The sequence below is a fragment of the Ovis aries genome, chromosome 8 (assembly GCF_016772045.2).
Source record: "Ovis aries strain OAR_USU_Benz2616 breed Rambouillet chromosome 8, ARS-UI_Ramb_v3.0, whole genome shotgun sequence".
NCBI classification, from domain to species: Eukaryota; Metazoa; Chordata; class Mammalia; order Artiodactyla; family Bovidae; genus Ovis; species Ovis aries.
In genome coordinates this window covers 82,747,007-82,762,553 of record NC_056061.1, presented here as the reverse complement: position 1 = coordinate 82,762,553, position 15,547 = coordinate 82,747,007, and the positions used below count along the sequence as shown (strand labels likewise).

At 51.4% G+C, this 15,547-nt stretch overlaps 1 protein-coding gene across 4 annotated transcripts in view; it reads right to left on the bottom strand.

The window, feature by feature from the left end:
* TMEM181 (transmembrane protein 181) overlaps positions 1-15,547 on the bottom strand; it is a 63,783-nt gene that overhangs the window by 23,709 nt on the left and 24,527 nt on the right. For all 4 annotated transcript variants that reach the window (XM_027972607.3, XM_060419301.1, XM_042253680.2 and 1 more), the window contains exons 2-4: positions 8,756-8,859; positions 1,760-1,815; positions 218-308 (exon numbers count right to left, since the gene is read on the bottom strand). In XM_027972607.3, coding sequence (XP_027828408.2) covers positions 218-308; positions 1,760-1,815; positions 8,756-8,859 — 251 coding nt within the window. The remainder of the gene's footprint in view (positions 1-217; positions 309-1,759; positions 1,816-8,755; positions 8,860-15,547) is intronic.

Sequence of the window (15,547 nt, the reverse complement as noted above, 5' to 3'; positions counted from 1 at the left end):
TGGCACCCGGAGCACGACCAGTAGCCCTGAGGGCCTCTTGGGGCTTCCGGAGGGCGGCATCATCCCTTGCCCTGGAGGACATTTAGGTGGCTTCCAACTTGCTGGTATTAGAAAGAATAATCACCATCATTACAATTCATCTTTGGGCAGTTGCTAGAAGATTTTAAAGCTCTTTGAACCTTAAAAAGAAATCATTCTAAAGTGTCAGGCTTCATACCTTTTGATTGATCCAACTCGACAACACACGTCAGCCATAGCTGCTGATTATATGTAGACAGCGGTTTGGAAAATATTTGAATTGGCTTTAGCTGAGGCAGAAAGAAAGAGAAGTCAAGTAATCCGAGTGACTTTTTCAGCTGAGTCTCCAAATGCCTCATCTTAAACATACAACATTCAAATTTACACAAAAGGTTGAAACATTAGCTTTGGAAACAGAAACATGTAGTTTTCCTTTAGACAATGTAAGTGAAATTCTGCCGTCCGAAAAAGAACGGACTAACTTCTCCTGCAGTCCACGTCTGATTCTCACCAACCACGTCTAAGCAGGTGGTTTCTACCCTCTACAGCGTTGGGACAATATAACCACTTAAATAACAAGAAAAGGCCTCCTTGGAGAAAAAAAAAAAAATTAAAGTACATACGATGATGCAAATAATAAATTAATGAAGGATAACAATGAGTATTTTCATATTCACAAGAATCATTTTTTTAGTATCAATATGCCAGGTGTATCACCGACGTGTTATTTTCAGCTTTCATGGTCCTGGAAAGAAAAATTAGAGGGGGCCACATTGCCAAACAGTGAGAGCTTTTACATTCTCAGGCTCCTAAATCACTGCAGATGGTGACTACAGCCATGAAATTAAAAGACACTTGCTCCTTGGATGAAAAGCTATGATAAACCTAGACAGTGTATTAAAAAGCAGAGACATCACTTCACCCACAAAGGTCTCCATAGTCAAAGCTATGGTTTTTCCAGCAGTCATGTATGGATGTGAGAACTGGACCATAAAGAAGGCTGAGCACCAAAGAATTGATGCTTTTGAACTGTGGTGTTGAAGAAGACTCTTGAGAGTCCCTTGGACTGCAAGGAGATCAGTCAATCCTAAAGAAAATCAACCCTGAATATTCACTGGAAGGACAGATGCTGAGCTGAAGCTCCAATACTTTGGCTCCTCAGCATAGAGCTGACTCACTGGAAAAGACCTTGATGATGGGACAGACTAAAGGCAGGAGGAGTAGGGGACGACAGAGGATGAGATGGTTGGATGGCATCACCGACTCAACGGACATGAGTTTGAGCAGGCTCTGGGAGTTGGTGATGGACAGGAAAGCCTGGTGTGCTGCAGTCCATGGGGTCACAGAGTCGGATACAACTGAGAGACTAGACTGAACTGAAGGATATTTGAACAAAAAGTATGAAGAAAATTCCAATAAAGATTAAAAAAAAAAAAAAGATTTGCACATGAGAGGAATCAGGATGAGCTAACCAGCCACTGGAAATGAACTGCTGCTCCCTAAGGAGTAACACCACCATGCATCCTCAACACTGAGGTCACAGTTACAGCAGAAAAGGTAATTTTAGCAAATTAGGACCCAGAGGCTAGCAGCTGAAGGTGGAGTAAGAAATGTGTGTTGCCTGAGAAGCAAGCTGCAGGGCAAGGAGGAGGTTGATCTTAATGACCCTCTAAGCAGGACCATTTCTTAGTGACTCAGAAATTTACAGGGCCCACCAGCTGCCACTTAGACCCAGTCTTACCTTTTTGCTATTATTTAGTGAAAAATTAGCTGCAGAAGTCTGGATCACTTTGGGTCCTAAAGCGCAACAGAGAAAGAAAAAGCAGGTTATAACTATATTGATAATTCATCTATTGATTTTTTTCCCAAATGCCAAGAAACTCTCATATTTTATACAGAGGTAGTCTTTTTCCTGGTCTGTCTTTGGAGGCTTTATACACACACACATATATATACACAAATACACATACATACATATGTAAAATATATAAACATACGAACACAGACATACAACATCTACTCCGCTGCACACGATGACCTCCCAGCTCAGGCAAACAGAACGTGACACCACACAACACACCCGATTTCCACGGGATTCCGTGCGCAGTTCCCCTCACTGCCCCCTGCTCTAGGAGAAGGCTCTCTCTGCAGTGTGTGGATTTAAGAAAGCACCAACGACACAGATACCGTCTACACAGCTTGTATAAAGACTTCCACTGAAAGATTAGACACCTCGATCCATTCACCCAATTAATCCAACCTTCCAAAAATATTAAGTTGAGGATTTAAGAAGGCATGACATATACTAATATATTCTCAAGGTTTTTACCAAAACAACAGAGAATCAAGTTTCAAAGAATCTCACGCCGTGATATTTCAGAGCTTTTTGGCCTTAAAAGAAGTCGTCAAAGGAAACACCGTGAACCTGATTCGATTCAGAACCAGATTGTGCTGTAGCAAACCCTCGGCAGCCTGCTGGTGTTCCGGGCTGTCCTGTGGCCACGCCCAGCCTGCTGCCAACCACCCTCTGCTTGGAGCAGGAGATGCCTGAGTTAAGAACTCAACTGGGGCAGGAGCCCCCCTCTGGGGTGTGTCTACGCAGGCTGAGTGAGACAGGAAGGAGGCTGGAACCCAAAGAGAGGCTCATTTCAAACTGACTCACAATCCGAGTGTGCTCCAGCTCCAGGAAGTGAGGCAGTCTTGGTCTCTCAGGAAGGGTTAAGAACTGGGAGTCAGGAGGTCTTGACTCGAGCCTCAGCTAAAGGCTCTCTGGATCTCATTCCCTCATCTGCAAAGCCCAATGGCTCCTCAGACGCTCCTAACCCTGAAATCCTGACGGCCTCAGTCTAGAAAGTAACTTTCTTTGGCGCTAGTGGTACAGAACCTGCCTGGCAATGCAGGAGACACAGAGACACAGGTTTGATCCTTGTATTGGGAAGATCTCCTGGAAAAGGAAATGGCAACCCACTCCAGTATTCCTGCCTGGAAAATCCTATGGACAGAGGAGCCTGGTGGACTATGGCCCATAGGATCACTAAGTGTTGGACATGACTGGGCACACGTATCAGCAGACAGTCACTGGGAGCAGAGGGCTTGTGATGGCGATTTTGTATTTCCACTCGACTGGGCCCATGGTGCCCAGATACCTGGTGAAGCATTACTCTGGGCGTGTCTGTGAGGGTGTTTCTGGATGAGACCACCTTCTGAATCAGCAGACTAAGTAAAGCGGGCTGCCCTCCCAGTGTGGGTGGACCTTGTCCAAATCGGTGAAGCCTGGACACAGCAAAAGTGGAGTCAGGGAGGATTCGCTCTCCACTCCTCTGTCCTCAAGCTGGTAACACGAGCCCTCACCCCTCTTCAGATGCAGGAACTACGTTGTCAGCTCTCCTGGGCCTCCAGCTTGCCGACTGTGGAAGCTCTTAGCCCCCACAGTAACGAGAGCCAAGGCCTTATGATAAAGTATCCCTCTCTTATCTCCCCCCGCCCTCTGTAGCTCCCATTGATTCAGTTTCTCTGGGGAACCTTGACTCACACAGATTCTGGTACCCAGAGTGGTTCCCTAGGATCAGCAGGGAGAGGGTGAGTTTTCTACACTGGCTCTGGGGGTTCTGGAACTGATTCTCTAATCTGATTGAAGATGCTAACGACTTATGTCCAGTAGTAAAATGAGCACGGATGGTCCAGGAACATATGCAAAATATTTTCATTAGATACGCCTAACCAGCCATTTATTACAAGGAGCAAGGAGTTAAGTGACTCTGTTTAGGGATACTTCAGAACATTCTTGGAAAACTAACAAACCTAATGCGGATGGCGGGTTGCCCCTCATGTGACTGGACAAGGTGGTGAGAGACAAGGATGGGCTCAGGGACTTGCATTCTCAGCTCAAGGGCCGCATGCCTGATCTGAAAGCGCCTGTGTGGGCCCCGATGGACACCCTTATTTCCTACAGCCACAGGGCTGAGACTTCTGAAGATCACACCGGAATCTCATCCTGCGACTGGCTGAGTTACAGCCCAGCCTCGCAGCCAGCCTCGCAGGCAGTCTCCCTGCTGAAGTGACTGTGCTGACTGGAAGAGAACAGGAGGCTGTTCCAGGGACACACGGGAGGGTCCTGACGAAGCTGGGTACACTAAATTCCCACGAGTCCTTTCCCAGTGGGACACTCTCCCCATTCCCCTTGGAAGGGGCCTTCCCGCCTCCTCCTGCGGACCAGCCCTGCCCCGCCTAAGCAATCAGGGACGGCTCCTCGGAGGCAGTGGCCACACGGGACCACACCGCTTCTCCATGTGACCTGCCCTCTTCACCTCTAGGCCTGTAACTAGACTCACATCCCAGCAGGCCCGGGGCGGGGGGGCACGGGACCCGTGAGGACGCACGCTACGTGCCTGAAGAACGACCTGAGTTTCCTGATTTATGCAGACAGAAATCCAGGGAACACGGTGTGCGACGACAGCAGAAGGAACGTGAAGCCGTTTCAGGCCCATCGGATGGATATGGGCTCATTAAGCAGAGACTCTGCACTGAAAAGCTGTAGCTCAGGGAGTCGGAAAGGGCTGCCAGGGTCTGACTGGGTGGTTGGCTAACACAGGGACCCAAAGGTAGTTCCAGTGAGTGAATCAGAGACGCTGCACCTGCCCGGGTGCAGTGTATGGCGGGGGGAGGGGGGGGGAGTCACAGACTTAGGGGGTGGGACTGCTAGGGTGGATCTGTCATTTAAGACCTACTGGGAGAGTCCAGAAGACATGCCTTTCACCACTGGTGTGATTTTGCATCCCTAAAGGGCTCTATGATTGTCCTGCTCTGCAGGCCGGGCCTTACCATGGGAACTACGGCCCCGAAGCTGGGAAACAAGATGCAGGGGCAGGAGCTGGATCCCAGGGGAGGCAGGGGCCACGAGGTGACACCAACTGCCAAAGGCATGGTGGGCGTGCTCACTGTGACGGACAGCAGAGTCATGGCAGTCAGACAATCGGATTCCCACAGACCTATGGCGTGAGCTACCTGATTGGGGTGGTCCAGATGTGAAAGACACAGGAAGCCTAACAAACCCTTACTTGATCTGCATAAGCAGCAAAGTTCAAGTCAAGCGTACAAAGGTCTAATGTACGTCATAAAAACAGAGAACCATAACCCAGCAGCAGTTTCCAAATATGAGCCAGTTCACAGACCCAAAGGCCCTTGAACAAAGGGAAGGCTGGGTCTCCTTAAGAAAGCACCCCAGTGCACCACCGAACACTTGGACTGTCAGTCATTCTCCTAGAGGAGCCTCAGGTCTTCTCCTAGGACAAGCACTGGGGAAAATCAGATGATTAATTTGGGGAACTGCTGGACACTGGCTCTGAACCGATGCTGATTTTAAGAGACTCAAAACTCCGCTGTGGTACCAGAGTAGGGACCTATGGAGGCCAGGTGATCAATGGGATTTTACCTCAGATGTGCATCACAGTGGGCCCAGGGGGTCCCCAAACCCATCCTACAGTTAATTTCCCAGTTCCGGAATCCATAATTTGAATAGATAAACCCAGCAGCTGTCAGAGCCTGCATACTGCACCCCCCCCCCTCCGCCTCCATGGTTACCTCTATCCTATGCTCACTGCTCTCACCCCTTATCTGCTGCACTGGAACCGGTTAAATGGTCTGTCTCCTCCATCAAACAGCATATTCTGGATTCCCCAACACCCAGGGCAGGTCCCAGAGCAAAACAGACTCTTCCAACACAGAGAACATGGTCAAGGGCGCCCAGTGCTGCCAAGCTGAGCGTAGGCCTTGGCTGCTGTGAAGGGCTAGACCAGGGTCACCCCTCTGTGCATCACCTTTCGTGATGGGGTCATCAGGGGCTGAGAGCAAGTGGGTACAGCTAAGCTGAGCTGAATGGCACTGCACCAAGGTAACTGTAAATGATAAGAAGGCCAAAAACTGCTCACCTCAGGGAACATTCCCAAATTTACTCTATGAAGACACCATCATCCTGATACCAAAACCAGACAAAGATACTATCAAAAAAGAAAATTACAGGCCACTATGTTTGATGAATATAGACAGAAAAATTCTCAACAAAATATAAACAAACCAAATCCAACAGCATAAAAAAAAAAAAAAAGATCATACTCCATGACCAACTGGGATTCATCCTAGCGTCACAAGAATGGTTCAACACACGCAATGTGATATACCCTGTCGATAAAAGATAAAATCCACATGATCATCTCAATAGATGTGGAAAAAACATTTGATAAAACTCAACATCTACTCATGACAAAAACTCTTATCAAAGTGGGTAAAGAGGGAACCCACCTCAACATAATAAAAGCTATTTATGATAAACGCACAGTCAACACAATACTCAATGGCAGAATGCAGAAAGCCTTCTTGCTAAAATCTGGACCAAGGCAAGGAGGCCCACACTCACCACTATTACTCAGCAGTGCACTAGAAGTCCGAGCAAGGGCGACTGGACAGGAAGAACGAAAGTTACCCGAATCGGAAAGGAAGCGGCAGACCTGCCACTGTAGAGCGGCGACACAGTGCCACGTGCAGAGACCCCTGAGGGCTTCACATGAAACTGTCAGAGCTGATAAACCCAGCAAGGCATCGGGATACAAGATTAACATACAGAAATGAGCTGCATTTATTTACACCAACAATGAAAGATTAGAAAGGGAAAGTTAAAAAAAAAAATCCCTTTTAAAATCACATAAAAAAAAATAAAATGCTTAGGAATAAACCTAGCCAAGGAAGTAAAAGACCTGCACTCTGAGAACTATAAACATTGGTAAAGGAAACTGAAGATGATTTAAAGAAATGGTTAAATATCCTATGGCCATAGATTGGAAAAATATTATCAAAATGGCCTTACTACCCAAAGCAATCTACTGATTTAATGCTATCCCTATCAAATTACCCGTAACAACTTTCACAGAACTGGAACAAATAATCCTAAAATTTATATAGAACCATAAAAGACCTGGGACTGCTAAAGCAATCCTGAGGAAAAAGAACAAGGCTGGAGGCATAACCCTCCCAGACTTCAGACAATACTATAAAATTAGAGTAATCAAAACAGCGTGGCATTCGCACAAAAACAGACACATGAATCAATGGAACAGAGAAAAGAGCCCACAGACAAACCCAGACGCCTGCTGTCAATGACCTCTGACAAGGGAGGCAAGAATGGATATACAGTGGAGAAAAGACCGTCTCCTCAGCAAGTGGTGCTGGGAAAGTGGACAGCCGCATATAAATCAGCGAAGTTGGAACACATCCTCACATCGTACACAAAAATAAACTCAAAATGAATTAAAATTTTAAATATAAGACATGATAACATAAAATTCCTAGAAGAGAATAAGCAAAACATTCTCTGACATAAAATCCTAGCGGTGTTTTCTTAGGTCAGTCTCCCAAGGCAACAGAAATAAAAGCAAAAATAAACAAAAGGGATCGAATCAAACTTACAAGCTTTTGCATAACAAAGGAAACTGCAAACAATATGAAAAGACAACCTATGAACTGGGAGAAAATATCTGCAAATTATCTGACTGACAAGGTCTTAATTTCCAAAATATACAAGGAGTTCATACAACTCAAAAAAAACCCAAAAAACAAAAACAACCAATCCAAACAAAAACAGGCAGAAGATCTAAATAGACATTTCTCCAAAGAAGACATAAAAGGTCTAAGTCACTCAGTTGTGTCTGACTCTCTGCGATACTATGGACTGTAGCCTGCCAGGCTCCTCTGTCCACGGAGTTCTCCAGGCAAGAATACTGGAGTCGGTAGCCGTTCCCTTCTCCAGGGGATCTTCCCAACCTGGGTCTCCTGCATTGCAGGCAGATTCTTCACCATCTGAGCCACAGGAAGCCCAAAGAAGATATACAGATGGCTGACAGGCCCAGGAAAAGATGCTCAACGTTGCTAATTACTAGACAAATGAAAATCAAAACTATAACGATGTCCCACTTCACACTGGTCAGAATGGCCGGCATTAAAACATCTACAAATAATGCTGGAGAGGGTGTGGCGCAAAGGGAACCCTCCTACACTGTGGGTGGGAATGTAAATTCATACGCAGAACAGTACAGAGGTTTCTCAAAAAACTAAATATAGAGTTGCTCTATGACCCAGTGCAATCCCACTCTTGTGCTTATATTGGGACAACACTATAATTCAAAAAGATACACGCACGTCTATTCACAATAGCCAGGCCTGGAAACACCCGAAATGCCCAGCGACAGATGAGTGGATAAAGCTGTGGCACACGTCTACAACTCAGCCATAAAAAGAACGGAATGATGGTGCAGCTACATGGATGGACCTAGAGATGACCATACTGAGTGAAGTAAATCAGAAAGAGAAACACAAAGACCGGGTGATACCCCTTTTATGTGGACTCTAAAATATGACACAAACTCATTTACAGAACAGAAACAGAGTCACAGGTACAGAGAACAGACCTGTGGTTGTTGAGGCGGGGAGGGGAGGCATGAGAGAGCTGGAGTGGAGTCTGGGGTCAGCAGAGGCAAATTATAACATACAGGGTAGACAAACAAGGTCCTACTATATACCACGTGGAACTACACTCAACGTCTTATGATAAACCGTCAGGGAGAAGAACATGAACAAGAATATATATAAATATATGTATAGCTGAATCACTTTCCTGAACAGCAGAAACTCACTCAACATTATAAATCAATTATATTTCAAAAAAACAAAAAACACAACTGTTCCTTACCTCTGATCCCAACGAAGACGGTCAGGCCGAAGCAGACGAAGAAGACGACGAACACCAGGACGAAGTGATGCTTGGAGAGCGTGTAGAGCCGCATGGGCGCCAGCCTGCAGCGAGAAGCCGGGATGAGGGGCGGCAGGCGAGGGCCTCCCCCACCCGGGAGCCCCAGACCAGGCGACCTGGCTCACCAAACTGTCCAGATAACCTCAGGGACCACGGCCGGGCTGGGGGCCGTGTGGTGTGTTCTGGGCCCAGCAGGGCATGGGGAGGGTTCCTGCCACCCCGAGCTGCAGGGCCCCCAGGCCAACCCCACCCTCATGGGGGGAGGATGTATCTCAAAGTCCACTGGGGGCACACGGACCAGGTCAGAGACGCAGGAGGCTGACCCCCTCCACTCCCCTACCTCCAGCGGTCAGAGCAGGGCCCAGGCCAGGAGGCCCTAATTCCTTGCACGGGGACTATCAGCTGCCAGGGTCAAGCCTGGACCGGGGCGGGGTCGGGGGGGGTTCCAGGCACCCCCAGCATCATGTGTCTACCTCATCTTCTGCCAGGCCCCGGCTTCGGGCTTCCTGTCCAGGGTCCCTCTCAGCCTGAGACCCCTCGCTGGCCCCACCGGTCAGGGTGAAGCTCGGCCTGGCCCTTGCTGTGGGGTCTGGGTTTGACGCCACTAGGCAAGCCGCCTGCAGGCATCTGAGATGTACGCCAACAGGAAAGCCTTCCCATCCCGAGGGTCCATCCTAACACTCATTCCTCTGGCACCTCTTATTCATCCCTCCTTTCTTCTTCGGTCACAAGCAAACGGTGGTGTGAAAGGTTATCATGTCTCTTCCAGAACTCCCTATATCAGGGGCGGGCCAGTCGGGACGTGGCAGGGACCTCGACCAGCAGCCCCAGGCAGGCTGGATCGCGGGCTTCGAGGACCCTGACCCTGACCCAAAGGGGAGGCTGCCCCCTATGCCAGAAGCCTGGAGAGATCAGAGCCTCTGGGGTTTTCCGTTTTGGTTTGCTTCCGCTGTTCTTTTTATGACCCAATGTTTCCTGGCCTGAGAAGCTGAGGAAGCAGGAAGGAATTTCTCACGCCTTCGGGGCAGGCGGGGACGACACAATCCCCTGAAGGAGGAGACTCAGGCTCTGAACCAGGAAAGGAGGGAAGGTTGTTTGCTCTTTATCAAGTTCATAGCTGTGAGCACACACACACACACCCCTTCCCTTGCAGACCCAAGGCCACAGCTGGCCGGGAACCCAGAAGGGCGGCCTCCCAGAGCAAAGGGCCCCCGAGTCCTCTGACGTAGCGCTGCTGACACGGAGTCAGCGCTCTTCTGCGGGGCCTGCCAGGCCCGCGCGAGTGAACTTTCAGATTGGGTGGTCGGCAAAGAATGAAGGAACAGGAGTCTTCCTGTCTGGGACTCGGGTGTGAACGCAGAACCACAAACAACCCCGGTGGGTGTGGGAAGCGAGAGCTCGTGAATTAAGTGGCCTGATCCCAACTCAACTTTGGGATCCTAAGGATGGTAAGAGGCCTGAAAGCCTGACACTATGAGAGCCAGATGCGAGCTCAGCAAGGAAGTCCTTGGATTTGCAGGCGGGGAAACCGACAGATGGTAGATTCTTGCCCGAGATACCACAGCTCTGCCCTGGGCAGTCCTGACGGTCTCCTGGGTCACACACACCCCACCCCCGTGAGAGGCCTCAGTGCACCCTGCAGAGGGAGGACTTGCTCGCAGGTACACGCGGCGTCTCCACACTCACGCGTGCTCAGTCACTCAGGCATGTCCGACTCTTTGCGACCCCATGAACTGCAGCCCGCCAGGCTCCTCTGTCCATGGGATTCTCCAGGGAAGAATACTGGAGAGGATTGCCATGCCTTCCTCCAGGGGATCTTCCCGACCCAGGGATCAAACTCGCATCTCTTACATCTCCTGCATTGGTAGGCGGATTCTTTACCATTAGCGCCACCTGGGAAGCCCTCCAGGCTCATAACAGCACACAAAGCTACATGGACTGGATGCTAGGGGACGTGCAGACATGCTCAGACGTCAAGGCCACGGCCCCAGTGAGGACCGGAGCTCTGACAAACATGCTGGATGAGGACATGCAGGGGAGCCTGGCGAAGGGGTGCAGAAACACCCAGCACCGTCTTCACCACTCCTCTGTATGCCTAAAGTTGTTTTAAAGAATTACACCAAGTCACCCCCACCTGCTGCCCTCAGGGGCTCTGAGGGCACCAAGGGCCTTCCAGCAGCTCAGAATAGATGACCTCCAAACAGAGGACAGAATAAGAATAGTTATATTTCATGCTTGAATTTAAAAACATATCATCAACAAGACGCATTATCGGTGATTTACTATAAAAGCACAGTTCCTCAGCAGGTGAGAAGGCTGAAGTTCCTGCAGCACACAGACCACTCTGGGTTTGCTTCCAATTTTCTCCTTGGGGGCTCAGTAAAAACCTTCCGTTTCCCTTTCCACTTCAATCCAATTTATTAGCTATTTTCCTGGCTCGGCAATCAAGTCTTACCCACCTGGGCAGAAAAAAAAGATGCCAAGGAGGCAAAATAAGCCCCCAGTGTGAGCGAATGGCATCACACAGCCAGCCCAGCTGGCCGGGGTTTGCAGGGAATGGGCTGGGCCCCAGGCCTCATGTCTCTCTGCTCCCCACTTCCCGAGTGGCAGGATCCCACCTCACGCCGGAGGCATGTGGTGGCCCGGTGTCCTGGGCCACGGGATACTGCCCAGACCACAGACAGGCTGACGACATGCCCTCCTCCACCGGCCTGCTTGCCACGTGTCCCTGAATGCTTTCAAACAGCTCACCCAGAGCTTTCAACCCGGCACCGCCGACCCCAGTCCAGAGAACTCCGAGATGCCACCACAGACGGGAGAAACACGGGCCAAGAAGTCACAGGACTGCACGGGCCACCGCCCCCTGAAGCCAACCAGCATCTCGGGCTCTGTGCCTCCTGGCGTTCTTTCCTGGCCAGGCACCCGGGGGTCCCTCTGCCCAGCCCACTCCCTGCTGAACTGCCCACACGTCCCCGCCGTCAAACTAAAGCCTAAACCTCCCCATACCCGAGCATGAACCCATGAGCAGACAGCCCGCAGCCCTGTGACCAGGCCACCAGCGGGCGGATCTCTGCTCAAGAGGCCAGAAAGCGGTGCAGAAAAAAAGAAAATGGACGCGGCCTCAGACCCTCCTGCTCCACGGTCGCCCACCCTCTTCTGGAAACTCTCCAGCCCGGATTCAGGACCCCACGCTGCGGACCCGCGGACGCCCACCATGGATCTCCTGCTTTCTAACAGTCCTGCCCCCGGGACGGTCCCCAACCTTCTGCCTGCCCCGGACCCCACTCAGAAACTGGCTCCCAAAACATCTCGGAAGTCCTACTTCACTTCACGGTCAAGAGGTTTGAAACTGAACCCATGAAAAAAACAAAATAGCATGAAGGAAACCTCAGCTTCTACTGCCTGTTTCCTGCCTCCCACCTTTCTCCATCCTGACATCCGAGCGCCCTGGGGTCACTCGCCGCCCATCTCTCACGTATCCGGCACCGCCAGCCAGGAAGAGGTTCATCCCGCACCGCCAGCCCGGAAGAGGTTCATCCCGCACAGCCAGCCCGGAAGAGGTGTCGCCACGCTTCCTCCTCTCTGCTCCCTGCATGCCAGCCTCGCAGTCCAGGCCCTGGTCCCCCTCCCACGTAAGCCCGGGAACAGTCTTCCAGGTGCGTCTTCCTCTGCGGGTATCACAGCACCGTAACATGTTACCGCGGCACAGAAGGCCTCCGTGGCTCCCATAGCCAACTCGACTCAGTTTAAACTCCTTGCTATGGGTTTCGAGGGTCCCCCCAATCCTTCCCTAAATTCCTACCACCCTGCATGTATCCTACAAGAATTACTACCTCCCTGAGTCATCACACCTGCTTCTGAGGTACGGACTATTAACGGTCCCATTTCACAGATGAGAACGCTCAGACTGAGGCAGGTGACTTGTCCTGGATCTCAACCCAGAAAGAGAAAGTTAAAGTCGCTCAGTCGTGTCCGACTCCATGGACAGTATAGCCCATGGAATTCTCCAGGCTAGAATACTGGAGTGGGTAGCCTTTCCTGTCTCCAGGGGATCTTCCCACCCCAGGGATCTAACCCAGGTCTCCTGCATGGCAGGTGGATTCTTAACGGAGCAGAGGCACACAAGTATCAGACTCCAGGATATAGGGCTTAAGTTCTATAAAGCTTCCCAATGAGGTTGAGCCAGCCGCCAGACAAGCCCATTCATGTACTGCTCTCCCGATCTGAAATGCTCTCTTTTCTCCCTGCTATCAGAATCTGACCCAGTATTCATGGCTCACCTCTGTGTCCCACCTTCTCCATGAAGTTTTCTCCTGCTTCTCCATTGCTTGCACTGGCTGCCCAGACTATTAAACCACTACAGCACATGTGGTCAGCACTACAGAGCTGAGAGCTTGAAAATAAAGCATCAATTAGCTGCACAGACGCCAGACAGACACACGGTACGCACTCAGAAAACATCTATTCAACTCAACTTTTATTAGTTTTCACCAAAGTGTTCATGCGGTTCCCTCTAGTTGGTGGTGAGAGGCTCTGGAGCAGGGAACCGGCTCCTGTCTCCCCATGAACCCTGGCCGGGTCAAGCGCAGCCACAAATGAAGTCTACCTCGATAAGCAGGGCAGGAAGACTTCCTACACAATCCTGCTGGCTCACAACCATGTCTCTCTTCTTCTCTTGAGGGGACCCATACATCAGTCTTCCTCTCTGGGTCCGTGTATCTTTCCACGCTCAGGCATCTAACACACACACACACACAAAAATCCTGGCCTATATGGAGCCTTTCCACCCTTGGAAGACCTTTCCAATGTGATGGAAAAGACTATCACCTTAGCGCCAGCTTGGACTCTCTGGGTCCCTTCTAAATTAAATCTCAGTTTCACAGGTGATTTACGATATCACAGACATAGTTCCTAGAGAACCTACAAACCCCTTTCTTAGAAAGCCAACACCCAAAATTGCAGCTTTAATCCAAATCACAGCGAGCCCTCCCTCCCCTCCACCATAGGCATTCATCACATTTCCCAGGGACACTTCCAAGGAAGGGGTGTTTGTGGAGATATCCATTCCCAGGAGGAAAAGGCGGGACACCCGTCCTGCAGGGCTCTCCTGGGCGAGCACCCTCTTCACCTGACTGGGGCCCCTCGAGGCCGCTCCTGCTGCTCCGCTCAGCTCTCACTCCCCAGGCAGGGCAGCCTGCTTCAGGGGCGAGCGCAGCACGGTCCTGTCTCAGCCCAGCTGGACCTGGCCTGGCGCGGGCGGAACGTCTCCACGCCGACGTCGGGTGGGCGTCTCAGGGGTGCCACGCTGACAGCCAGACCCCTGGCCTCCCACGGAGGCCCTGCAGTCTTCCAGCGTCAGGAACGGGCAGCTCCAACCGGGCTGCTGAGGCCAGAAGCCTCTGGAGTCTTTTCCTCGCTCCCACCGTCGACGTGTCCACAAAACCCTCAAGCTACACGAGACTCGACCCTTCTCACTGTGCAGGCTGAGCCTCTGCCGGCTTCCCTAGGACAGCATGGCCCCTGTCATCTTGTGAACCCCCCTCAGCTCCCACTGACCCCTTCCCCGAGCTCTGGTCCCCCCATCCGCTCCCGTGGAAGCCAGACCTCCGGCGACTCCCCTGTCACTCACGGTGACAGCCAAGCACCTCAGGACTCTTGGGGGCATGCGTGTTACACGCCTGGGGGTGTGTCCGCTGGGACACATGGCTGCGGGAGGAAGGGATCTTCAGGGCGCGGAGGAAGCACTACCTGCTGCTGTCTTTCCAGGAGCATCCTCTGCCCACCTCCCACCCTGGTCCTCTGACGCCGAAACCAGCGCCCCCACAACAGAGGCTGAAATGCCAGACTCCCCTTCCCAGCCTGCCCCTCTGCTGGCCTGGAGCCTGAGGGAAACCAGCTGGGTGCTGCCTGCCTTCAGTGCCCGTGACTGAGGGGAGGCACTGCCTGTCACCACGCCACAGGTAAGAGGGTGGCTGCCGCCCACAGATGAGGATGCGGGAACAGAAAGATGGAGACACCTCCCCCCACCGCCAGCCACCCCCATCCACGCCCGGGTCCCCAGAGCCATCAGATTAACCCTGGATGTTCCCGCCTCAAATTCCAGACACCCCCCACCCCCGGATGTGTCAGCCACATTTCATGAAATATTCCATCGGAATCGAAAGCTTCGCACTGATACCCATACCCTAAAAACAAACCAAAACGAAAAGCAAAACTTCAAGGCAGTCATGGAGACGTGGAAACCTTCTAGTTCAAGGCACCTGGGCGGCCCTTTCTGAACGTGAAACAGTCCCCGGGCGTCCCCAGCACTGAGGCACTGCTGTCGAGGCCGACATCCGTCCCCAAGGCCACCATCCAGCCCTTCCCTCCAGCCCCCACCCTCCTGGACCCGCTGAGGTCCTGGCTCCTAGGAGGGCCCCCACAACTGGCTGCTCTGAGGAAGCAGCCATCTCCCCCTGCAGGACAGGGAGGGGGCGCACACGCCTGTCCCTGGATTTCCCCGTGGGTTACAACCATCTGCAGCCCCCCCAAAACCCCCACCTCGAGCTCCCCTCTGCCCTCAGGGTGCCGTGTGCTGTGCCTCACAAACGCCAAGTGTTTCCCTGGTTTCCCCCAGGTTCTCATTATTTTCCCTGCTACGTTAATTGTCAACATGTAACTTCTTTCTCTCGGAGAAGGCAATGGCACCCCACTCCAGCACTCTTGCCTGGAAAATCCCATGGACAGAGGAGC